General features: G+C 38.3%; 1 protein-coding gene across 1 annotated transcript in view; it reads left to right on the forward strand.

Moving 5' to 3' along the window:
- Positions 1-27,696, forward strand: part of LOC127624925 (gamma-aminobutyric acid receptor subunit alpha-2-like) — a 288,461-nt gene that overhangs the window by 54,818 nt on the left and 205,947 nt on the right. The window contains exons 3-4 of the mRNA XM_052099853.1: positions 9,631-9,752; positions 17,547-17,614. Of these exons, the coding sequence (XP_051955813.1) occupies positions 9,631-9,752; positions 17,547-17,614 (190 nt within the window). The remainder of the gene's footprint in view (positions 1-9,630; positions 9,753-17,546; positions 17,615-27,696) is intronic.

Raw genomic sequence — 27,696 nt, forward strand, 5'->3', positions numbered from 1 at the left:
ATAGTTAAACCTATAAAGCTCGGTATCTGTAATAATAGTCAGAAAATTATATTTTGAATGGATCTGTTCTATGAACATATAGACAGAATCTAAATAAATTAATAAAATTAATATGTTATTATTATTATCATCATATTTGATACATCAGTCTTTAAAGGTCATTATCCTCCTGAGACTCTGCAATTAATTTTTTTATAGGACTGATGTTATTCAAGTTTCTCTTAGCCCATATGAGCCACATCTGTAATTCTTGGGGTTTCTTAAAAGGATATCATGGGCTTTTCAGAGATACAGTATGTTTGAGAGTTTGCCATGACATCTTCCTCTCCTTGGTCTATATAGACATGTATTACATTACAATTCAGCATATCAAATATAATATGAATAAAATATTTATCTCAAAGGACAATTATTATTGTATGCTTATATTGTAACATACACTATATTGACATTTAGAGAAGAAACATTTTAACTAGATCTCAGGAGCAATAAGATCTGTACAATGACAGAGGAAGCTACATATTTTTGGGTTGTAGGCAGGCTGAACACAAGAGCAGATGAAGACATTGAAGCATGAGAACCCAAGTGCAGTTTATTTACACGTGAATGTAATCCAGAATATGAATCCACAAACTAAACAAACATAAACATGACAAGACTAATCTGGACTAGACTTGACTTGACTAAGACCTGAATTGACAAAGACTTGACTACAATATTACACAAATAATACCTGACAAAGGTTTAAATACATGGACATGGGAAAACAATATAACAAGACAACCAATAACAAACTAGAACTGATAACATGAAAACCAATGACAGGACAGAACTAATAAACAAGATAAAAAGACTAAAAATAGCTGCAAGCAGCGTTGATGGGCCCAAGCACCATGGGTCCATTTCTACCCGGTGACTTTCAGAAAAAAATGCAAGGTGGACACATCCTTTTGGCATTTGACATTATTCTAAAAAACATTTAAGGACTTTGGGTAAATATAACAAATAACTCTACCTGCTGCCAGGTGGTGGTACTATGACTGTGACCCAAAATAGTAACATCTATATGATTAGCCACCAAGACAAAACATACATCTCAATTTTGATCTAAATCAAACATTGCACACAGTAGATATTCCTGTTTCCCAATTTGTGCCATTAATTTAATGCCAGGCCATGACAACACCATTCAATATATCAAAAATATTTTCACAATTTAGCATCTTTAATGTCTTGGCATATTGTTGTCTAAATGTGATGACAGTCTCATGAATCCCCTAGGAGGAGTATTTAAAAGTTCAGAGAATGCAATATTCCAAAACTCCAAAATGCCCGACTTCATGTTGGACGGAGCCAAATAACTATAATTGTGAAAGTTGTCTTGGTTGTTTGATGAGAACAATATATGTACCAATTTTGGTGATTGTAGGTGAAAATGGGGGTGCTACAGAGGCCGTCTTACATAGGGGTGCTACAGAGGTGTGAGTGTGGTTAAGAACAGAATTTGTGTACTGTGTGTCTCCATCACATTACTCAGGGCATATTTTGTACCAAACCATCTCAAGAGACCAACAGCTTTATTTAGGAGCTGAAAATGCAACAGTGCAGAGGGGGTAAATATGGCGGAACAACTACCCTCAGCCCACAGCAACAGCAGGCCAGGCTGCGTCTAGTATTAATTCATTAATATTTTCACTTATACAGTATATAATCTGTAGTAATTAAAACATGTTCATCATAGTAGAGGAGTAATTGCATTTTTAATGTACTTTTGAATACTTTAAACTTAACAGAGCTGAAATGAAAATTAGGATGTTTTCATTGACCCATAGCTGAAAGTTCTCATTTGAGTTCAGCAGTCAAAGCTAGTGCCGCTTACTGTATGATGCATCTCGGAATGAAAGCATCTTAAAGTGAACTTCACAGAGGTTTCCCTTTAGGACTGTATTGCGGGTTGTGTGGGCAATGAAGAAATCTGGTAGCCGGTGTCATCTTTCTTCACCAGTCTCTTTTACCCCGGCAATCACTTACACCCTGCCTGCTTCACAGAGTCTTATCCTCCTCTGCTTGCTTAAATGGGATGTAAATTACCTTTAAATATTCGTCTTTGCAGGTTTACATGAACCCACTGGAGAGGCTGGGAAATGAACTCTAAGGAGGGCTTGGAATGCAGCCTCATGAATCCTGCTAATAAACCTTGAGTTCACTGAACGTCCCTCTTCACATGATGAGATACTTCGTCAAGTACCAAGCATTCATTAACTCCACGTCAATATAGAAAAATGCAATGTGGAGAGACTGCACGTAACCTGTCACCCCAGTCAATCAAATCAGCGTCAGCTTTATTGTTCTCCCTGTTTGGTTTCTCTTGGTTGCCTGTAATCGTTATCTTCTCTAGACAGAGACAACAGCACGAATGCTCACAGAGGAGCAAACAATGGAAACTGTCTATATTTGTGAGTTGCTGAATAAAGCAGCCATGTTTCTGTCAAAGGGAATGGACTGCATCATCCAATGCCTATTAATATCAATGAGTTGATATCCAAAGGGGTGGCAGTGAGTGACACTTAAGTATAAGAAGGAAATGGTGAGATGCAAATATGCACGTTGTACTCCTAAGTGTTACGTCATCTTGCTTGAAGTGTTATATCAATCAGGGTGGCTCGTGTACCTTTTTTACGGTCTCTTTCTTGATACAAATAAATGATCAGGACCTCAACATACTAGACACTGGGAAGATCATTAGCTCTCAAAATGTCACACTGCTGAAGGTCCTGGTTGATCCCTTCACTGGACAAATTACATGCACAGACCTCCATTTGTTTGGCTGGAGGTTACTTAAGAAGCGGGAGAGATACAATGGGCCCCTCATCAGTCAATCAGTTGCCATGCTTTCTGCTAAGCCTCCAATGTGCTCAGTTGAGACAGGTTTTCCCCTGCAAGGTGCCAGTTTCAGATGCAGGGAGAGTAGATGTGCCTGGCCTGCTGTTGCTTTGGGCTGATGGTAGTTGTTCCGCCATGTTTATCCCCTCTGCACTGTTGCATTTTCAGCTCCTAAATAATTTTGATGGTCTCTTGAGATGGTTTGGTACAAAATATGCCCTGAGTAATTTGATGGAGACATACAGTACTTAAATTCTGTTCTTAAACACACTCTGTTAATCCAGAAATGTTTGCTTTTTGTAGCTGCGTTATTTGCAGCAAAGCTAAAAGGCAATTTGGTTGTTTTGTTGTGAAAATCGATTTTAATGGGCTCTTGTGGATGTTTTTCACTGAGACAAATTATACTTTCTAGTCTCTTTAAAAGTTCATTTTTGGAGTGAAACTCTCTTTTCCCCACCACAATCAAAAGCGTATGAAATCCCTGCTGTTCAAAAAAACAGATGAACTGGTCACTAGGCATGCCACGGTGTGAGTTTTTTACAGTGAGATTACGTCTGAGAAAAACACGGTTAACCAGTTTTATGATAATATGTAATTTTTCTTATTATACATTAGCACTGATGCCAAAAAATGCATATCATTTCATAACTGAACATTTTGGAAAAATGTTGCTTTAAGTTCCTTTTTCCACACCAATAATTTAATTTTATAAAATTATTGTTTAGCTTACTTTTAAAATAATGCCGGCAACATTCCCTGTATTAAACAAAATAAATGACCAAACGAATAAGGCATTAAATTAAATAAATTACCAAATGAAAAAAAATCATACACACATTAAATGTGCTTTACCCTGTTCTATAGATGAAAAAGTTGGCTGAATGTCATTCTCAGAATGCTCTACACTTTTCAAGACCGTAAAATATCAGAACGATTTGTCCAATGCTGAGTTCATTTTCAGAAAACTAGCTGTTGAACATGTTAAAACGTTTAAATATTTTAAATCTAACCCTCTTTACCTCATATCACATTTGCTGAGCTTCTTCAGAAAATTTAAATTGCATTATGACGCTAAAATTAATTTTAGATGACAATCAAGTTCAGTTGGTCGTTAAAAGTTGCTGGGCAAATATGCAGGATATAATGCAGTTGCCTATTTGATGCCTATTAGTTGAACTTATGCAACAAATATATTTTTTTTAAGTATGATGTCATCATGCACACTTTTATAAATAAGGCCATTTGAATGGAAACAGGCAGAATATGGCAAATTTCACAAACATTGTTTTTACGCATTTTCACTTTGTTGATATCAAAACAGCACGAAAAGTGAATGGAACCTATGTTAGTGATGTGCTTCAATGTAACCAGAGTACTTCAAAAGGGTGTAAATGTAAGATTATTGTGGGTGTGCATCATGTAGGCTAGTTCAAGGCATCCAACAGTTTTTTAATTATTTAAAACAATCCTTTGTCTGTCAGACACCCCAATATAAAGAATCGACTACAGACTATAAAATTACTGTTCACAACACCTTACAAATAAACCTGTGGACTATGCATAATAATAGGAGTATTTCTCACTGCAGGCAATTTAAAGTCTGATTATGACTAAAATTGACATTTATTGTTGAACGCTGTGAATTTGTACAAAAGCAATGCTTTATATAATGAGGATGAAAAGATGCAACTTTTCAAAGTTTACTTGCTGATAGTAACTGCAAGCAATGCACCACAGGCTTAATTAAACATTACAAAAAGTAGCATATTTTAATTCATCACTTTAAAATCACCACAGCTAAAAATATTAAACTTACTAGTTTGTTGTTGACTAGTAGGGCATCCTGTCCCATTTGTAGGATGTTTCTTTTTATGACTTCTGTCTGCATAATTTACATCTGTTGTCTTCAGTCAATCATATAGATGCTCCCAAACAGCTGCTATTTTTGGTGGATATGAGTCTGATAGATCAAATTACTCTGTTATATTTTGGAGTTCTTGTGTTTAAGCCCCAGTTTCACGTGATTTGAAAGTTCAAATTCAGTCCACGTGCCACAGTCTGTAAACATAGCAACAGCTCCAGTACCCATATAGGCATAAAAGTTTTTCATATTTAGGCTTACAAAATCTTATGAATAACTCTTTTAAATTATATATTTAAACATTATTTTTGCCACATCTAAATAAAGCATTTCAAGGTTTTTAACCGTATATTCTAAGTCTTGTGGTTAAATTAACCATGACATTTTTAATTGCGGTTAATAGTGAACCCATACAATTGGGGCATACCTACTGGTCACTGGCATATGTTGTGTTTTATATGTTGGTCCATTGGATGCTGGTGTGCTAGTGTTTTGACTAGCCAAACCAGCAAGATTTCTTAGGATAACCAGCAATTCCAGAAAAAACATATACTAAGGTGTGTTTCCTCAAAGCATCATAAGCCACACTATAAAAAAATAAAATAATAATATATAAAATGTACAATAAATTACCGGCAGCAGTGATTGCCTGAGATTTACCACGGAAAATATGATAACCAAGTTTCATGCTTTATGGGATGTAATTTTGATGCCTGTGTATTTAACGGTGCCTTACCATTTATACAGTATTATTAAATGATAAACTTGATACATTAACTTTCTAAAACTGTAAAAATCTGATTTTCACTTTATAATGTATTATTAATCACTGTTGCAATTACAGAAGGGCACATGATGACAAGTTCATAAAAAGTGTCCTGTCCAGGAACAATGACCAATCAACACGTGTATATATATATATATATATATATATATATATATATATATATATATATATATATATATATATATAGTGCTCAGTGTCACTTACACACTAAACAGCATCAGGGCAACACATGTGAAATAATCCACAGATATATACACAAATATAACACAGATCAACCCAATGAACATAACTGATATTAAAAATAAGAAGCCATGTGCACTCACATAACAAGAGACACAACATGAATGTCAGGATCCCACCACTAAAACTATAAACAAGACCAACGAGGTGGCAGGACCCTGACACAAGTGCACATGGCATTGACAAACCCCACAAAGCCATGTGCACTCACACCAAAAAAGATGCAACATGAGTGTCAGGATCCAGCCACTAAAAACTAAAAACAAGACAAACAGAAGTGGTTGGATCCTGACAGTACAGCTCTCCAGCTGTGGTTGGAAGGGTAGATTTTTGTTAAACCCTATTCGGATGGGAGTTTTAGACATATGTCTATAATGTAATTGCTACAGTGAACAAAAGTGATGTTTACTGTTAATTCACATGGGATAAGACATTTTCAAATTTCTGTAGAAATTGCATTACACATTATTATCATGTCTAAACTGATTACTCTCGCAGCAAATTAGGTTATTAAATATAAGAATTATAGGTTGTTTATGTATTGGCAGTAACAAGGCTAGGCTATGCTAGCTACTGCAGAATAAATTTAACATATTGCTGCCACAAGCCTCCTCTAATATGTGGTTTGCGTTTTCTTGATGTTTTCATATTGAATCTTCGGTCTCTGTGTCTCCACACGATACTACCACATGATGAACTACGGGTAAAAGCAGGGGTTCAATTGGTAAACCCCATTTAGATTTAAAGAACTTAAGTTTTTTTTGGAGCAAAGAATGAATTGAAATAGAATAAAATTGAATGAAGTGACGAACAAACTGGCAATATTTAAGCAATATCACATGAGCAAGAGTGTGATATGGCCTAAAATCAGCACTGCTGTGATTCGGCCACAGGCACGAGGCTGCACTCCGAGTGCCATAGGTAATCACAGCAGTGCTGATTTAGGGCCATATAGCATGATTGTGAGTGTGATATTTCTTATATACAACAGTTCAATGAACAAGTACATTTAAAAACCTTTTTGAAAAACAGAGTACGGTCATAAAAACGCATTTGTGCATGGAACTACTTTATTACGTGGTGGATCGGAATCTGCCGTTGATGGTTCAAAACAAATTATGCTTCCAAGCCTCAATTAGTAATTCAAAATGTCACTTCAGAAATACTATTAAATACTACAAGTTATTGGATTAACAAGGATGGATGGATGTGTGTGTGTGTGTGTGTGTGTGTGTGTGTGTGTGTGTGTGTGTGTGTGTGTGTGTGTGTGTGTGTGTGTGTGTGTGAGTGAGAGAGAGAGAGAGAGAGAGAGAGAGAGACGGAGCATGTGCAATCACCTCTTGCCACACCCAAGCAGAGATGCTGTCAGCTTTCTTAAGGTCAGCTTTCTCAGTGGTTAAATAGCCATCCATGCTGGGTATTCCTCTATTTCACGGTAGCCGTTGCGCGAGTCATTCCCTATAGAAACCGCAATATCTGCCATTTTAAACAGTATGTGTCCAATGTTGAAACTCTGGTAAGAGATAAGTACCTTGAGTTCTGCATTCAATCAGTCTGTTGTGTCTCTCAGCTCTGATGAGCCTTAATGCTGAAGTTGTTAGTTTAAAGCCGTTTAAAGCTATTTCCTAGCTTTAGTAATTTAGTAGTAATACGAGCAATCACGGAGTACTGTTCTATGTAAACAATGACTAATGGATTCACTTCACGTCACCAACTGGCTCATATTACACACACATCTTTTGCCACCACCTGCTGGCTAACATATGTAATATAAAAAAAAAATATGTAAAAAGAGACACATAGCCTACATTAGCTCTTTACACTGCACTGCTCTTATGCTTTAGTTTAGGACAGTGCTCATTGAACGTCTCTTCTCCAATCAGATTTGAGGACCGGAACTAACTGTTGTATATCATGTAATATGTACACTTGTATTGATTCACATTTTCCTCAAGTTTCCATTTTTTGAGAGATATCTGCCCAGGCTTTTTTTCTTAACAGCATTTGTGACATTTGAGTTGTCTATGATATTGTACATCCTCCAAAAGGAAAATTCAGTTGCTGCATCATTTGTAAACAACAACTAGAAAAGCAGGTGCACAACAATAAATCAGTTTCTAGTTACTTTCTCCAAAAATGCATCATACTATGGTGGTTAAGCAGTGAGATACTTAGTTGTATGGGAAATGCACCCCAGGTCAAGCAGTTTTGCTAGCTAGACCACTTTCAACTCAGTGCCTAAACCTGCATAGGAATTACATCCTGGTTAATCCGGTTGTTTCAGCAGGGATGTAGTCAAATGCAATGCACATGTTTGCAAGTGTATTTTTGACAGACTTCTTGTTTTGCGTGCTATATTAAGGTCTATGGTCAGGATGTAATCGGTGCAAGGTCGCTTCCAACACGGCTTGATTTGATTGAGTACAGCACTCATTATCTCGTCAGCTTTCCGTCTATTACACCCTCCATCGTGCGACGCATTGTTCATCAGTGACTCACGGCCTCAGCAAGACATAATTATTATGCATATTTCAGGTAATTAAAGAACCAGGGGTTGCCTGCATATTTGAGACCCCATTTGCAACTCATGGGATATTATGCAGCCAAATCCCAGAGCAGGGATTTCTGTAAAGCCACATTCGACTGTGTGACAGGTTTCACTAATCCATTTGGACTTCCATTATTTCAATCACTCCTCCGCTCTTTCTGTCTTCATTTCTGTTTCTCACTTTCACTCGTTCTCCTACTTTTTTGTCTTTGCTTGGTGTGCAGTGGTGTCTTTGGGTCTCAAACAGCATGCCTATGGACTCCCGCAGTCAGTTCACGGACACTATGTGGCACATTGCACACAAAATCTGATTGGCTGGTTTTATGCTACTTCAGGGAGTCTGGTGCGCCTGTTCACTCGGACATGAAGCCTTGTTCACAAGGTACTGGGTGATACAATGAGGAGGAAATGTTTTTGGAAAGGTTCTGGCACTTCTTACTAAGTAGACTAGATATTCTGTATATTCTGCTTTGATGTTTGATTTATATAGGATTTTTTTCTTAATATGACTGTCCCCTGTGGCCGAAGCCAGAAGTATTGTTAAAAGTATGGGCATGTGTGAGCTTCAGTTTCTGGGTGAAATGTCCACAGATTTGCGGCAAAAGCGAGTTGTATTTTTAGTTAATGATGTAATACATTCAAAAGGAAAAATCTTTCTTAAACCAACCCCCAACACTAAACTTAACTATCAATGGAGTAAATATAATAATTTCATAGCAAAAATGCAACATCCGTATAGTGCTCACTGAACAGGTGTCTTGGAGGCTGCTATCAGTAGTGCTAGAGGGAAAGGTAATCACAGTTTAAATAATGCAAAAAAAAGTCTGATGGGGTATGGTGCTTGAAAGTAATTTGGCTGAATGGGCTGATTTCAGGGTACATGAACTTTCAGACAAACATGTTGCTTTCCTGTTTGATCATGCTGAATTAGATGAATGGTAAGAAGAACTGGGATCCAATTTTGAGTCGCAGTCAGGTTTTGGTTGTATGGATTGTTGCATTCGGTTTGTTATTTCTTTCTAAGACTTCTTAGTGAGTGCTTCATAATGACTGCATCTCCCACCTAAGGAGGCTTCAACTGCAAATGTTAAAAGAATGAAAGATCAAAAATATCAACCAAGATCAAACTAACTCTCTCTCCCTCTCTATCCATTTCTCTATTGATGACTTCCACACGCTCCTTGTCTTTTGTGTTATTTTGCCCTATAGCTGGTTTTTTTCTTTCCCTTATGTATTTCCTCATTTGTAGGCACTTCTCTCCTAACTTCCTTGTGACTCCTGAATCTCTGAACCTGGCTGTTTTCTCCACAGGGCTGTAGCTGGTCACAGAGAACCCATTCCTGATGACAGCAAAGACAACATCACCATCTTTACCCGAATCTTGGACCGCTTACTGGATGGTTACGACAACCGACTGCGTCCCGGGCTAGGAGGTAAGCTATACATGTGTAAACAATCCCTTCCAAATTGTCCTCAGTGTCCACATTCTGGCCTTAATTTACAACAGTGATGGATTGGCATGACATTCCTCAGGCAACATCAGCCTCATTTTAATTATTGCCACTTTGTGTCACATAGACCTCTCAAAGTTTTTTGCACCCATCAGATCCATAACAGATTGTTTTTGAAACAGTGAAATTACTCATCTTCTCTTGGCACTGTAATGCTTATCAATAGCTAAATCTGTCACAGAACAGTGCTCTCCTGAAATAATTTATAAATCCTAATCCTAAGGGGCCCCAGGAGGCTCATGTGCTATAGATCTCTGATGAAAATAAAAAGGAAGTCTTGCCCACTGCTGTGATGTTACGCCCAGTGTGTGCTTAATTAATCATCCTGAAGAAGTTGATTGGTTTCCTGATGGCTTTAGATGCAGGTCTCATTATGACTCATCTGCTATCTGAGGATCAGAGGTGTGGTGCCTATTGTGTCAATGCTTTTAAGTTTACTTTCTCTTGCGGGACATGAAAGTGTCAGTGTCTGGTGTAATTCCTCACAGATGCAAAAAATGTATATCCGTTCTGAACATTAAAGTATGTAATTTCCAACATGATTTTACAGGAAATTGGTGCATTAGTTCAAACTAATTTTCCACCTGAAGTTGGACCCAATGTACAGAATTCTATCAGAAAGACTACTCAAAATTATTAGAATTAATATGAACGAAAATATGCTTTTATCATTTGTTGTAAGCCCTGTCCTATGGTTCAGCGCTCCGATGTTTGCTTGAAGAGGCAGATCCTGCCGAAGGCGATGACGGCAGGGTAGCGGAGCATACCCTTGCCCAGGATGGGACCTAAAATGGAGTGGGGGAAATGAAGAATGTGAACAATGAGAGGCAGCTGAGCAGGCTTATAAAGCGGAGGCTACATTGTGATTGGATGAGATGCCTGATAGAATTAATCCTGAGATCTTCCTGCAAGAACAATGCCTATGCTTACATTTTCAGACTTGTGCCAACATGCTGCCAATGTTCATGCCCCGAAAATTCCCCTCATTGTGCTTTTGACATCTCTGCATATAAAAATATGCAGCCTGGTTTCAAAGAAACATGTTACTATACCTACATTTTTGCTAAATGGTTTTTAGGTGCCTCATTGAATGAACTGTGGCAGTTTCCTGGTGAAATGAACACTAGAGGTGCAACAGATTCATACCCTTTCACACAAATCCTGTGTAAAACGTGTTCATATTTACTTGCTTTTAGTGTGACTAGAGTGGCAAATAACGGTTCTTTTGATAATAGATTAATCTCCGATTATTTCTTAGTTTAATTGATTAATCTAATAAATTCCCTCCATCAGGGAATGGAAGTTACGGAAGTAATCAGGATTCTCCCTATCTATCACTCACTCGACGTTGTGTCGATGCAGTGACACTAGGGGTCCCCTACAAAAACACCACAACTAGCTGAACTGGGTTACGTGGATCGGTGCGAGACGTGCAGACTGCTGTGTGCGGCGCATAGCCAGTGCACCGGGCCAGTCACCCAGGATTTGAGTGGCTCGCAGCGATTTAAGGTGCTGTTGACTCCAGAGGACGAGACACCGGGCAAGTTGTGACATGCGATGGGAGCATAACCCGCCTTGGAGGTTGATAAATGCCACCACTGTGTTGTCTGTTCGAACCATTATGTGCTTGCCCTGGATCAGTAGCCGGAATCTCCGCAGGGCGAGCATTATTGCCAAGTTGATGTGCCAACGTAGCCGTGGGCCCGTCCATGGGTCTACAGGCCCCAGCCTGTCTCGGAGGCATCGGTTGTTACCACAACGCGCCTGGAGACCTGTTCTAGGGGAACCCCTGCCCGTAGAAATGCGAGGTCGTTCCAAGGGCTGAAGAGGCGGCGACAGATCGGCGTGATTTCCATGCGTGGCGCAATGCCCATCGTGGAGCCAGTGCTGAAGGTCCCTGTGTGCACACAACACATCCCAAGAGTGAGCTAGGATTAGACAGTTGTTGAGGTAGTTGAGAATGTGGACGCCCACTTCCCTTAATGGGGCAAGGGCAGCCTCTGCGACCTTCACGAAGAACGAGGGGACAAGGACAAGCCAAAAGGGATGACTTTATAATGGTACCTCTGACCCTCGAATGCAAACCGCAGGAAGGGTCTGTGTCGAGGTAGAATCGAGACGTGGAAGTACGCGTCATTCAGGTCAACCGCCACACACCATTCTTGATGCTGCACGCTCGCTAGAATGCGCCTTAGCATCAACATTTTGAACGGGAGACTGTGTAAGGCCCTGTTCAGAACTCGTACGTCCAAGATTGGCCGCAACCCACCGCCTTTTTTCGTTAAATGAAGTAGGGGCTGTAGAACCCGGTCTTCATTTTGGCTGGAGGGACAAGCTGTATCGTGTGCTTGCGTAGGAGGGTGGTGATTTCCACGCACAAGTGTGCCATGACCATGCGATGTCTGCCGTGGCATAATGCCCATCTACGGACTCGAGTCCGGAGCCAGTGCTGAAGCAGTCTCATATGCATCAACCCGAGCGATGTGGCCATCGCCAAGGATGCCATTTGCTCCAGGAGCCTCTGAAATAGCTGTCTGAATCGGCTGGGCGCAGAGACTGAGTCCAGCTCCAGACCGAGAAAAGAGATCCACTGAACCGGGAGGAGCTTGCTCTTTTCGCATTTGACCTGAAGTCCTAGCCAGCCGAGGTGTGCGAGCACCAGGTCCATGTGTGCACACAACATGTCCCGGTTCCGCTGCAGGTGCAGCCGCCACAGGAGATGCCCTTGGTGATGAGCAGATGGGGTGCGGGATCTTTAGCCGCGCCGAGGCAGGATGTGTTGAATGGCCTCCGTCTGCTGCTTTACCGTTGAGAACAGCTGGGAAAAGTCTCCAACGGTGTCACCAAATAGGCCAGCCTGGGAGATGGGGGTGTCCAAGAAGCGTGTCTTGTCGGCCTCTTGCATCTCGACCAGGTTCAGCTACAGATGGTGCTCCTGGACCAACAGTGTGGACATCGTCTGCCCGAGAGACCGCGCCATAACCTTCGTTGCTCGGAGAGCAAGGTCGGTCACCAAGCGCAGCTTCAGCATCAATCCCGGGGCAAAACTACCCTCGTGCAGTTCTTTCAGCACTTTGGCTTTGTGGACTTGCAGGAGAGCTATGGCGTTCAGGGCGGAGGCGGCTTGTCCGGTGGCGCCATAGGCTCTAGCTGTCAGGGAAGACGTTAACCTACAGGAGCTTCGGGTGCCTGAGCCAGGTGTTGATGCTACGCGAGCACAGGTGCACTGCAAGCGCCTTATCCACTGGGGGCATGGCCGAGTAATCCTTGGCCGCTCCTCCATCGAGTGTAGTGAGGTCGGGGGAGCCAAGAGATTGGGACAGAGCAGAGAAAGGTGCCTCCCACTCTTTTAGAATATACTCTTTTGTGAAGGAAAATGCTCTTTTAGAATATACTCTTTTAAAATCTGCTGAAGCGCCCAGGGACGATCTCTGCAGTGCACCTGTGCAGAGAGGGGAGAAAGCCACTGTAAGGCTCCATAAGGTTCAGGCAGAGGTGAGGGATGGAAATCGTTTGACTCAGCTTGAACCATCGACCGTTCGGCTCCGAAGAGAAAATCTAAAGAGCGGTATGCACGTCCCCTCCTTTTATACCAGTATGTCCGGGGGAAGGGCATGCAAATATCACTCACCAATATCTTTGGCCTTTTATCAAAGATCAGAGGTTTAGCGGGCTCTCAAGTGTGACCCCTAGTGTCACTACATCGACACAACGTTGAGTGAGTGACAGGTAGGGAACAGTTCTTTTCATTACTTGTACAACTTAACAAAAAAGTACTGTTCTAAAGAATAAAATGATCCTTCGGGGGTGGAGTTGGACAAAAAATCAGGGCAATGATGATACCATAATTGAAATATTATTAATTCTGCCCAGCTGAAAAATACGTAATTATGTTAGATACATATGCTTATACACTGTCTCTGATTACATAAATTGTAAGTATTTTAAATTAATATTGTAGATTTAAAATAGTATTGTTACTGATTACATTTTCCTAAACTATTATTTAAATAAATATGTGTATGCTATCAAATCTCAAATATCAGGACGATTAGCATTATTGTACATTATATTCAGTATTATATACAGTTTAATACAGTAAAACCATCAAATTCACTCTAGCATTGAAAATAGCATCTTTGCCTATTGTAATACATGCACTGACAGGAGAAACCATTTGTAACACTCAAAAAAACTGGCACAATTGATAACATTGAAAGCACGGTGTGATGTTGAGTTTAATCAAAAGGATTGCACTCCCTTTCTCCATTGCGATCAGTTTTATTGACTGTTTGCTCATTGAAGTTTGACAGAGACTCGCTTGCGGTAAAGACAAACAGTTTTGCAAAATACGTGTAAATACATGCCTGATTTTAAATTCATAGCATGTACACATTATAAAACATAGAAAGTAGCAGAAAATTTTAAGTTGTGCACTGGAGATAATCAACTCTTTAAGAGCATCAAACCTAGAGATCCTTGCATCAAACAGCACAATCACTCAGTCAATGCACATGAAGCAGCAACCGCTCCACATTAAATTGTATGATTTTGTTACAACATAAGGGCAAGGAAGAGGCGGGAACCGGCTAAACAGTCAACATAAAGGTTTAATTATATAAATTAACATGAATGAACAGGCCATGTGCGTCTCAGTAATTGCGAGGGATAATTACATGATATGCCGATTAATTAATCAAATTAATGATAATGAATCGCATACATAATTTTTGGCTGAGAAAGGCCCCAAAATAAAGATAATTCATATTAATTCAAATATTTATAAATATAATATGTAGCGCCTATAATAAATACAGATTTAAATTCAGTTTGAACTAAATTGCATTATTGTGGCAGATGAATAAATTATTGATTAGACAACACAAAAAGTGTGTCTAGATTCATCACTTTCTTGCGTTCAGTCTACACTATTTTTTAATTTTCCCTCTATTTACAACTGCATGCCTCAGACTAATATTCAGAGTCATAAAAGCCACATTTTTAAGACGCAGAATGAATTTAAAAGTAGTGGAAACTTAAAAAATTACATTTCAAGATTCCTGTATTTTGTTTTGCTTTTCCATCCTGATCTGCTTCCTCCTAAAATGAACGGTTCTCATTCTGTGGCTGTGCTGCTTGTGAGGTTTGTTGAGGTGCGCTGCCATCTATTGATGCAGCTTGTAAAAACAGATGTACTTCAAGTTTGAATTGCTTGTGTGGTAGGAAAATAATATTTAAATTAACATGTTATGTTTTATATAGCTAATTACACTAAATTAACACATTAAATCAACAGCCCTAGTAAGTACTTCTCTGGAAACCGTATGTGCTGTGCCTTTTGCGTCACATCTATTCCAGGTGTAAAACCTGTGTCCTGGCCAAATTCCCCCCATTGGCCCCTAATTATCCCCATCCATTAATTTGTTCTAAAACTCTCCTCTCTACTCTCCACCAATAGATTGAGCATACTGTTGCACTATGGCTGCCGTCGCATCATCCAGGTGGATGCTGCATACTAGTGGTGGTTGAGGAGAACCCCCGTTCACTGTGTAAAGCTCTTTGAGTGTTGTCCGAAAAAGCCCTTTATAAATGCAACATTCATTCCTTCATTCTTAGAAGTAAGTGAAATAACACAATTTGGGTCTCAGTAATGTTGTGCTTGTGCACAGCTGTAGTTTCAGCTTCGACAACTAGGGAAGACATGAAAAAAATCACAGACCAATTTTAGCAGACAAAACATTAAACCTCCTGTCGCCAATTTTACCATGAGATCAGTCTGGTCATTTGTGCGGCATTTGTGGGTGTCACCAAACAGATTGACAGAAATGTTTTCAAACAGATTCCAGAAAACACACTCCTGGTAGAGCCAATGACACTTTTATAGTATTTTATAGATTTTATTAGCTTTCTCATTGTAGACTCTGTATATGTAGCTGGGAAACGAGCAATAATATCACATCGAAAAAATTACACATCTACTTTAAAGTTTAAATGCTGATTTCTGGGAAACTATGTACTAAATTCTATCTCCAACTGACATGTGCAGAAATGGCCATAAGAAATCCATTAGGCCATCTCTCACTGTGTATGTTTTTTCTACTCCACAGAGATCTCACTGAGTGAATCTCTGGTGACCTCTAAAAGTACAGAGCCTAAACTGTGAGCCCAGCTGTGGGCAGTCAAAATCGAGATGCACATTTTTGATGAATGGGCTAAATCACACTGGCTCACATAGAGCTGTAGTCTGTTGCCACTATGGAACTGCTTCCATCATCTCTACTGGCTGAGCTCACCCCGTCTTCTCTTCTCCTGCTGGCTGCGAGCCAATCACCTCACCCAAGCTCCATCAAATCCTTCTTTTTCCAGCTAGTTTTAAAAATATGAAGACGTTTATTATGCCACTCATCACATCAAAGCTGACTTCACCATGAATTGCAACTGAAACGCTATATCATGAAGTAGTTCAAATGACTACATCATGGCTATAGGCTTAGGGGATTTACACAAAGAATGCGTTAATGCGGCTGTGAGGGGTTTGGTCTAAATACGTGTGCAGATGGGCGTTTTTGTATAACTCTATATAGTTTTGAGAAAATGAATACATCAGTCCCTGAGCACTTCCGAAGGTCCCAATGTTTCTTCGATGCATTTGCTGGTTTTTAATGTGGTCAAGTGCAATCCAATTGTGATCACCAGATATGAAAATTTATTTGAGCATGATCTCATGAAAATTAGGTGACTGTGGCAGCATTTTTTCAAAATATTATTACGAAGTTCATTACACGTATTGCTGCGGCTCCTGGGAGAAATATCCACTGAGTGGTGCTAAAAGTGAGTTAAATGTTCTCCCAAACAGATGAGGTTTTAAGATTAATGTTCTATTGAATTTTAAATCAACAAAACCTACCTCCCTACCATAAACCTGACTAATGTCATAAAACCAAATGTGACCCTTTAACATAATTAAACCATGTATTTTTGGACTGTCAAATATTTGGATTTTTCCATTATTGCTGTTATGTGAATAAGTGAAATTACATTTCTGGTTTCAACATAATTTGCATTTTTTCACCTTTGTTTTGTTGGGCAAGAAAAACTAGCTTCATGCCATGTAACCCACATTTGGTTTTCAACCACTGAAAATCGGTAAACTTACAATTTGTGGATGAAGCCACATTGAGAGACCATATCTCTGGAATTTAACCATAAAGGACCTTAAAAATGAACTTGAAAATGTAAAAGTATGTTCTGAACCATAATCTAAAAAGATATTTTGATATCTACAATACGCCTGGAGTTATAGGCACTCTAACTTCAGAAGATTAAAAGTGCCTTTTTGTTTGGACTCACACAACTGGCATATAATGCAACAAGTAGTGCTGAAGTCAACTTATTTTAATAACAGACCTGTGTAAAAATACAACATTGGTGCTGCCACCTTTCTAAGTTTATTTTTTACCTGTAGTTTTCTCCAAAATCATAGGCAGTTCTTTTTTTTTTTTGTCTACAAAAGATACTTATCCATGGATCATATTGATAAATATGGATCCATGGCTTGTTATATTCTCACTTGTCATCTTTTTCTTTTGAAAAAGTATGAACAAAATCAACTTTTTCAGCCAGGGTTTCTAAAATTAGGTTGAATCGACAATGAGTAACCCTATTCCTTTCATATAATAGTTTTTTCAACTCTTTCTTCTGTTCTTTTTTTTTTAGAGAGTGTGACTGAAGTGAGGACAAACATCTATGTGACCAGCTTTGGGCCAGTATCTGACACTGACATGGTATGTGTTCTGTCTCTGGAATTTTTCAAAATATGTTTATAAATGAGGTCTACGCAGAATTTTTAACTGATCACATTTTTATCCACTCTTCACAAAGCTTCATATTCACTCGTGTCAAAATACGTCTGTCTCTAAGATTTATTACATTTAAAAAGGTATTCTGTTTCATGTCATTGGTAGCAGATGGGAGAAAATTGAGATTTTCATTGCTGCTGAATTGAATTGAATTCAGATTCGTTTGTCAAATGTGCCACAGCGGAAGGCAGAGAATTCATATTTTTCCCCCCCTTCTGTCCCAGTGAATGTGCGAGTGCTGTGCTGCTTTATGGGCTCATTTAAGAGGGAAGGTAATTGGTTGAGAGACTGCATGGCGAAAAGCATGCATCTTAATCATACACACAATTGGTTCTGGTATGCAAGATGAATCACCACAGCCGTGCGGCAACACTTTGTATTTTGAAAGAGATGTTATTTTGTAATAGAAGAAAACATCACAATCTGTCATTTTATACAGAGCATGAAACGATACTCAAATTACAATAGAGAAACATTATCAAGGTTAATTTTAAAATAATCAACCTATAAAATTTGATTTATGAAATAAAGCCTCTTCACTGCAAAAATGAAAAAGCTGAGTGGGAAATCTAATTAGGATAAAATTACACAATAGGCCTATCTGTTGCACTAATTCTTACTGGAACGTTTATCACAGAATCTCAATTAAAGATGTAATCTTTGTACTAACCATATGAAAGTTGGAGAGTTAAAGACTTGGTATAGTGCTATATACCAAGATGTTGGCAAATTCAGAAACATAAATATGTGTCTCATATATTTGTACTGTTGCATTCATGTCCCAGCAATGTGGCTAGGAAGTACCCAGAATACTCTAAAAACAGCTAGCTTTTTATAATCGGCTGCTGATGCGATAAAGAAAGAGTCGTTCTCTTTGAGCTGTGCCTTGAGGTGAGAATAGTGCATTCTGCATGAGTGCCTCAGCATCTTCTGATGGCGCCTCCAACCTACGTTCTACATTGGTGTCACAAGTGGTTTGAGAGAGAAAGACAATTGGCCAAGACAGCCTGTTGGACAGTGACATTGGGACCTCGAACCCACATGGCAGAAAATTTTTGTTTCTGAACTGGAATTTGATGTTTGGGCCCTGCACTGTTGTAAATGGAGATTTCAAGTAGAGCTGGAGAAATACTGTAGGATGATATTGCAATTTGGCCATCGTATACCCTTTCTGAATCATAACCAAACCATGTGCACCAACCCATCAGATCAATAGGACATCATCATCTTTCACTGTGACTGAGCCTATCAAAGTTAATATAGTTTTGCATATTCAGATTTGTTTTGATTTTAATACTATTTTCAAATTTGCTTCACATTTCAGTTTAGTTTTAGTAAGTTTCAGCATTTGATAGTTATAGTTTAATATTATTTCATTTAAATATTACTGTTTTGTCTTAACCTGTTAACCTGCACCCCCACTCAGGGGCTCACAGCTGAAAATGACATACCTGAATTAAAATAAATATAGCTCCTGAGAACAGTGTACCACAGGCACAATTAAGGTCTCTTTGGAAAGAAGACACTTGGCACTCTACTAACAATAAATCAGAGTTGATAATGCTCAAACAAATAAAAAGTTATAAAAGTTGAAGTGCCTCATAAATAATGTGAACTTCAAAAAATGTTTTATTATTTCATGTACAAATATATAAAAATAGACCTGGAGGAATCCAATTAGGTAAAGGATTGAAAGCCACAAGTCTCATCAGTTTATATTTCAAATTTGAGGAAGATATAATGAAAAATGGGGTTCCTGCAAGCTTTTTTCCAAGACTATGTCAGTTCCCTTTCTCCCTCCCCTGCCCGAGGCACATCCCCAGAAATGACATCCCCAAACTAAAATAATTGTAGTTACTGAACAATTTGCTCTACATGCACAATTTAGACATATTTAAAAAGAAGACACTTTGGAGTTTATTACCCAAATGTAAAAGTTGAAAAAACTTACACCGAAAAACATTTATAGAATTTAAAGTGTCTTGAAGATAATTTGCACTGCAAGTAACATTGCATTATTTTATGAAAAAATAAATGAAAACAAACCTGGAGGAATCCAGTTAGGTAATTGATTGAAAGCCACAAGTCTCATCAGTTTATATTTCACATTTGAGGAAGATATTATGAAAAATGAGATTTCTGCAATATTTTTTCCAAGACTATGTCCAGGTACCAAGAAGCCTCCTTGGATACCTCAAAAAGCAACCTAATGACCAAATGTTATGAAGGGTACTGCAAGCTATTTTAGTCATCATATACACTGTTCCATGCTTTTTCAGTTATAAAATAATCCACACAGCTGTTGCATGGGAAAGAATGGAAAGATAATTAGCACCGCATGTCAAGTAAATAATTCTGTATAGTTTTTATGTGGCTGGCCATTCAATCAACAATCAAACTGATGGGCAGTCGTTTAGACAGCATTCATAAATCAACAATCAAACTGATGGGCAGTCGTTTAGACAGCATTCATACTAAAGGTCGTCCATACAATCAAACTGATGGGCAGTCGTTTAGACACGTATAATGTGTGCATGTTACATAGCAACTCACCGATGTAAAATTGGACCATCTTTTCCGTCCTCAAGCATATCACCCTCGACGCTGTCTTCACTCTCCTCAATTTCGTCATCGCTGCTTCGAGTGATCGCAAATAAAACATCTTCAGCAGAAAAAACTTCTTTTGACGATCCATTTGATGAGATAATCCGTCCAGTAAGTAAGACGCGAAAACAGATGTTGACTGGGGAACCGTCTTTTTACTATGGCTTGTTTGTTGTCAAATGACGGGGGTGTGGTCACAGCCTACGTCGCAGGTTAGCTCCTCAATAGAGAGTGGCTGATTCAAATAAATAAAAAACATCTTGTTCGCGAGGAATTTAGACTTCCCGGTATCGTTGGAATCGTGCACTGCTTGGCTACATTTTCTATCAGTCATATAATTTCAATTCTTTCATTGGCTTTCGTTGTAAAGACAAAATAATAGGATCAGCATATCATGACATCAAAAAACTGACCGCAGTGTTTGGATATTTTGACCTATATATTGCCTATCTTTGTATTTGTGTGTGTGTGTGCGGTCTTAATTTGTTCATTACACTCTAAGCAACACACCCATATAACGTTCGGCTACCGGAGTCTGTTTTTATGCATAATTTTATTGCATAACCGACAAGTATGATACTTCACCCTGAAGAAACTTCGATGTAAACAAAGGAATAACCATCGATGTTACAACGTTATTGTTTCTTTGGACTAAAAATGCTCTATGGGATGTTATTCAGTGGACCCTCACCTTTCCATTCAATCTGGAACTTTTAGCAGTGGATGCGTGTGTGGCTCGTTATTACGACACTACTGGTATGTACTCCGTTTTTGATTACGTGTGTTTTGATCTGTACTGCTTACATAAATGCAAGAAATACATTCGTTATAAGCTTTTCATCGAAAAACAGAGCTCTATCATCGATGCTTGAGGCTTACACCTTTAAAATGATATATAGTTTGCCAAGATTAATGATGTTCTTTCACGTTAAATCTATTCATAAACATTAAACTTGTGGGGGGAAAAAACTCTTCCGTGCGCTGGCGCTCTGGCAAAGGTTAACAGGTTAATATATTTTTTGCTTTTTAGTTTTTAGTTTCGGTGTTCAAATAATTTTGATATTGTTTCAGAAGGAAATTGGTACTTCAATTCACCAAAGTGGCATTCAACTGATCACAAAGTATAGTCAGGACATTACTGATGTAAAAAACAGCACCATCAAGTCATTTTTTATCAAATCTAGACAGCAGCCATCACTCGAACACCTTATCCTTATATAATCATGTTAATTTGCTAATTTGGTACTAGAAAATAACTTGCCATTATGTCAAACACTGTTGACAGCAATTTGGTTCATTAAATGAAGCTTAACATTGTATTTGTGTTTGTTTTTGAGTTGCCACATTATGTAATAGACTGGCATGTCTTAAGGTCAATATTAGGTAAAACATGGCAAAAAAAGAAACTCATCAGACAATCATTATTTTGAGGAATGAAGGCTATACAATGATTGAAACTGCCAAGAAACTGAAGATTTCATAGAAAGGTGTACAATACAGTCTTCAAAGACAAAGTACATCTGACTCTAACAAGGGCAGAAAGAAATGTGGAAGGCCAGATGTACAACTAAAGAAGAGGATAATTACATCAGAGTCTCTAGTTTGAGATATAGATGCCTCACATGTCCTCAGCTGACAGCTTCATTGAATTCTACCCGCTCAACACCAGTTTCATGTACAACAGTAAAGAGAAGACTCAGGGCTGCAGGCCTTATGGGAAGAATTGCAAAGAAAAAGGCACTTTTGAAAGAGAAAAAGAAAAGGTTAGAGTGGGTAAATAAACACAGACATTGGACAACATATAATTGGAAAAGAGTGTTATGGATCTTAACCGCATTGAGCTTTTGTTGAATCAGCTAGACTGTAAAGTGTGTGAGAAGTGCTTGACACAGTCACATCTATGGCAAGTGCTACAGGAAGTGTGGGGTGAAATGTCACCTGAGTATCTGGACAAACTGACAGCTAGAATGCCAAGGATCTGCAAAGCTGTCGTTGCTGCATGTGGAGGATTTTTGGATGAGAATTCTTTGTAGAAGTTTAAGAAGTTCTGAAAAAAAATCAAACTGTTGTAGTTATTAATGTTTGTAAAAGTTATTATTTTTCATGTTAATAATGTCCCGACTATACATTGTGATCAGTTGAATGCCACTTTGGTGAATAAAAGACCAATTCCTTTCCATAAGAGCAAAATATGTACATTATTCCAAACTTTTGGCTGCCAGTGTGTGTGTATATATATATATATATATATATATATATATATATACAGGTGAAACTCGAAAAATTAGAATATCGTGCAAAAGTTCATTAATTTCAGTAATTCAACTTAAAAGGTGAAACTAATATATTATATAGACTCATTACAAGCAAAGTAAGATATTTCAAGTCTTTATTTGATATAATTTTGATGATTATGGCTTACAGCTTATGAAAACCCCAAATTCAGAATCTCAGAAAATTAGAATATTACATGAAATCAATTAAAAAAAGGATTTTAAATACAGAAATGTCGGCCCTCTGAAAAGTATAATCATGCATATGTACTCAGTACTTGGTTTGGGCCCCTTTTGCATTAATTACTGCCTCAATGTGGCGTGGCATGGATGCTATCAGCCTGTGGCACTGCTGAGGTGTTATGGAAGACCAAGATGCTTCAGTAGCGGCCTTCAGCTCTTCTGCATTGTTTGGTCTCATGTCTCTCATCTTTCTCTTAGCAATGCCCCATAGATTCTCTATGGGGTTCAGGTCAGGCGAGTTTGCTGGCCAATCAAGCACAGTAATACCATGGTCATTGAACCAGGTTTTAGTACTTTTGGCAGTGTGGGCAGGTGCCAAGTCCTGCTGGAAAATGAAGTCAGCATCTCCATAAAGCTTGTCTGCTGAAGGAAGCATGAAGTGCTCTAAAATGTCCCGGTAGACGGCTGCGTTGACTCTGGACTTAATAAAGCACAGTGGACCAACACCAGCCGATGACATGGCTCCCCAAACCAACACAGACTGTGGAAACTTCACACTGGACTTCAAGCATCTTGGATTGTGTGCCTCTCCATTCTTCCTCCAGACTCTGGGACCTTGGTGTCCAAATGAGATGCAAAATTTGCTCTCATCAGAAAAGAGGACTTTGGACCACTGAGCAACAGACCAGTTCTTTTTTTCTTTAGCCCAGGTAAGACGTTTGACATTTGAAGCCCATGTCCAGGACCCGTCTGTGTGTGGTGGCTCTTGATGCAGTAACTCCAGCCTCAGTCCACTCCTTGTGAAGCTCCCCACACATTTGAATGGCCTTTTCCTGACAATCCTCTCCAGGCTACGGTCATCCCTGCTGCTTGTGCACCTTTTTCTTCCACACTTTTCCCTTCCACTTAACTTTCTATTAATGTGCTTTGATACAGCACTTTGAGAACATCCAACTTCTTTTGCAATTACCTTTTGAGGCTTTCCCTCCTTGTGGAGGGTGTCAATGATGGTTTTCTGCACAACTGTCAGGTCAGCAGTCTTCCCCATGATTGTGAATTCAACTGAACCAGACTGAGAGACCATTTAAAGGCTCAGGAACCCTTTGCAGGTGTTTAGCTGATTAGAGTGTGACACTTTGAGCCTACAATACTGAACCTTTTCACAATATTCTAATTTTCTGAGATTCTGAATTTGGGGTTTTCATAAGCTGTAAGCCATAATCATCAAAATTATATCAAATAAAGGCTTGAAATATCTTACTTTGCTTGTAATGAGTCTATATAATATATTAGTTTCACCTTTTAAGTTGAATTACTGAAATGAATGAACTTTTGCACGATATTCTAATTTTTCGAGTTTCACCTGTATATATATATATATATATATATATATATATAGCAGTGATACTATTTTTTTAAGTTGTGTACACTCAAATGCTCAGGTGCAAGGAAAGTATTTAATACTGTTAACTTCATAGTTACAACACTTGAATTTTTAAGTCTTTTTTGTTTGTTTTGTAGTAAATGCTATACATATACTCTACTGTATAAGCCAATGTGATTGACAGTCGATATTTTACATTGGTGTGTACAAATGCATATATTTTTCTTTTTTGGTACTTCCAGAAATGTTGAATTCTTTCCACTGTGTTGACTTGTAGGGCTCCATCCTATGACATTTGTTATCCTATGATATCTGTTCACACACATGCGCACTCCTCAAAAACTTGTTAGAATGCCGCAAATTAGTTTACATGGCTGCAGAAGCTGCGTTCTCTGGGAGAAACCCAGGTGTGTTAAACCATTCTCTCTTAATCCCTTAAAGGTAGTTCTACACTAGTTGATTTTTCCAATGATTTTTTGTTGTTAGCAACATTAACAATCACAGGCTTGGCAGAGGGAGACTGCCCATTAGCGGGAGGTGTTAATCACTTGACTCTCTGGAATCCGAGGTGAGTTAATGCCTTAAAACACTGAAAATACACATCCGGATTGCTTGAAATTATCACTGCTGTGGGTGCGGCCTTTTTCTGCAAAAAAAAGTTTGTTTTGCTTTTTCACACCCTTGTTAGGCTTGATCTGAGAAGACAAAAATAGTAAGAATAAATAAATAAATACAAAAATAACAGTAATTTTTTTTTTTTTTTCAAATAGTTGCCACATTTAAATATATATTTAAAAACATTTGTTTAAAAATATAGAACCAAACCATTTTTTTTAATCAGCAAAAAGTTAGGTTATAGAATTTTTTTTTTTAATTCATTTTTTGACTATTTGAAATCTTTTCATTACTGAAAAGTCAAGGAACATGTTTGTCACCATATTTTGATAATGACCTGTCTATTTAATAATTTATTCCATATAGTTGTGCAACAATTTAACAGTTGTAAGCCAGTCATTATCGCATAATAAACCCATCCAAGGTGACAATACTGTACATTGCCTACTGTCTATTAATATTGTTTTATAAACATTCACATGTGTAAAAAAAAAAGTGATTGTTATGGTTGTGTCCTTACCGCCAATTCCCGCTGAAGAACTGTCAAGCCATATTGTCCGCAGCTACGTAAGTGTAGTCTTGCCCAACACTTTCTGTGCTTTCTATTCTTTCTGCGTGTACCCATATATCATAAAACAGATACTGCATCTGCTGCCGCGAAACACTGCTTACTGTTCATGTTTGCCTGTGTGTTCACTTTTCGTGTGGAGAAAGGCAGTCTTTAAGTGTGACATCTTCCCTCCATTTTTAATCGGTAAATGTGATGGGCTCACTGACTAGGAGGGCAAGATTAGTGAAAACAGTCAAGCCATTGTTATTTCTATAGCTATTTTTACAACACACATCATTTCAAAGCAGCTTTACAGAAAATACTGCATTAACAGAAAATGAAACTGCAATATCTATAAGTCATTAAGTGTGACACCCCCAACCAATTTGAGTCTGCTAGTGTAGAGTCAGCTTAAGTGGCATAAGGATAATGCCATTCTCTTTTACATGATGTTTCAGAATGCGGTTTTCTACAAAAACCCTGGAATAAACCGTTTACCTTTCATTAACCTTACTGCCATTTTACAGCATATTGTATATAGCATATTTTCAAACCACTTTTTTATTTTAATTTAATTTTAGTGTAATATTATCTTCATGTTAGCTTTAATTTTACGATAATAAACTTAAAAGCCACCACCACATCACATAGAGTAGGTGTCAATAGTGTTTTGGGTGGAACATTTCGAATGTCATAAAATTTGTCTTTGGGCACATTTGGAAATGGAACTATGAGTGATGTGCTGTAAATTGTTGGGTTATATAGGGGGTACCATTTATGTGTCAGGTGGTATCCCAGACCTTGTTTAGTGTATATGCAATATTTATTGACTCATACAAATAAAATAAAAAAAGATGATGCGTAAATGTGCTTTTCTGGCAGTTGTTATGCCATCACAAGAGTCATTTCCATTGTGTCTCGAAATGAGAATAAATGTTCCATAATAAGTGATCTGCTGTCTTCTTGTGCCTTCTCATCATCAACCCCCCATGATACCAAGTCACTGGGTGCCCAAATGTCTAAAAAAAGTTTTACGGAAATTTGGAGGGCAATGAAAGGGCTCTGTGATTGTGGACTTTCAGAGACCAGCAAGCATTAGCCAACCAACTGGACACCAGAAAAGGAGCACTGGTAGCAGCACTACTAATAGATGCCTAGGAAAAGTCAAAGCCATGATGGTCTTTGTGGTGGCCTGGCCACATCATAACTAGAGCTTGATGAGGGAAGACTCTCTGCAACAGAGAGACACATTGATAGGTGAAAGTGGAGTTCTGTCAGCAATAACATAGTCTAAAGCTCAAACTGGAGGGCCACAGACTGTTCACGGACAACTGATGCATACTGTACACAAAAATGGCAAGAGCAAGCACCAGTCTGTTTGGCTTTACTCAATTTCTTTATTTAGAGTAACCAGACACGATACACGATAAAAGGTATCTGTTCAGTGTTAATCAGTGTTTTTGTCTTAACCAGCCACAATGAGCGACAAGACATAACATTTGTTATAGACTGAATTAGGATGTGATTCTTGGAGTTACTTTACCCAGTGATTCAGGGATTATTGTAAAGCGCATGCCCATTTGCAGCTTCAGTGAGAAAAGGTTCTGTTTAAGTTCATAATTTAAGTTCATAAACAGACGGTTCTGCCTGACTGTTCTGATTTTATTTGTCATATACGAGTAAGAGATCTGCATTGCATCACAATGTTTTGGATTAATGTTGATCAGTGGTTACCAAACTTTATTGTCAGCTGAACCACTTAGACTTGAATTATTCATTGGAAATACCCAGTGATATTTTAAGTAATGTTAAACTTTCAAAATATAATTCATTTGACATTTAGTCTTAATTTATTTATTACTTGTTATATTTGAATGAACTTATTACATACATATGCTATTAGACATAGATACATAGATATTTTACAGTGTCTGTGTTACAGATTACATGTTACTATTATTAATTACTATAGTATTAATGTAAGTTCAAGCAACAGAAAAAATTATTACACAGCAAATTCATGTTGAGTAGTATTAATCTATAATTAACTATGTAAATACACAGTAACATGAGCACTATAAAATAAAGTGTGACCCATTATCATACTTAATCATACATTATGTTCTGAGAGTTTCGACCACAGACAGTGGAAGGAAATGGTAGCTTAGAGACCCATCGTAAGCCTCTGACAACCGGTTGGTTCGGTGGTATATGGTAATATGCTATATGGTAAATGGTATATGTTATTTACACCCCAGTGCAAATAGAGACAGATATTATTTGCATCCCAACCTTGGTGCAAATAATGGTAGATATTATATGGTAGGATGGTTAGTGTCAGATACTATTTGCACCCATATTTAAATACTAACATACAGTATGGGCATCACTACAGTGT

The sequence above is a fragment of the Xyrauchen texanus genome, chromosome 31, assembly GCF_025860055.1.
Source record: "Xyrauchen texanus isolate HMW12.3.18 chromosome 31, RBS_HiC_50CHRs, whole genome shotgun sequence".
NCBI classification, from domain to species: Eukaryota; Metazoa; Chordata; class Actinopteri; order Cypriniformes; family Catostomidae; genus Xyrauchen; species Xyrauchen texanus.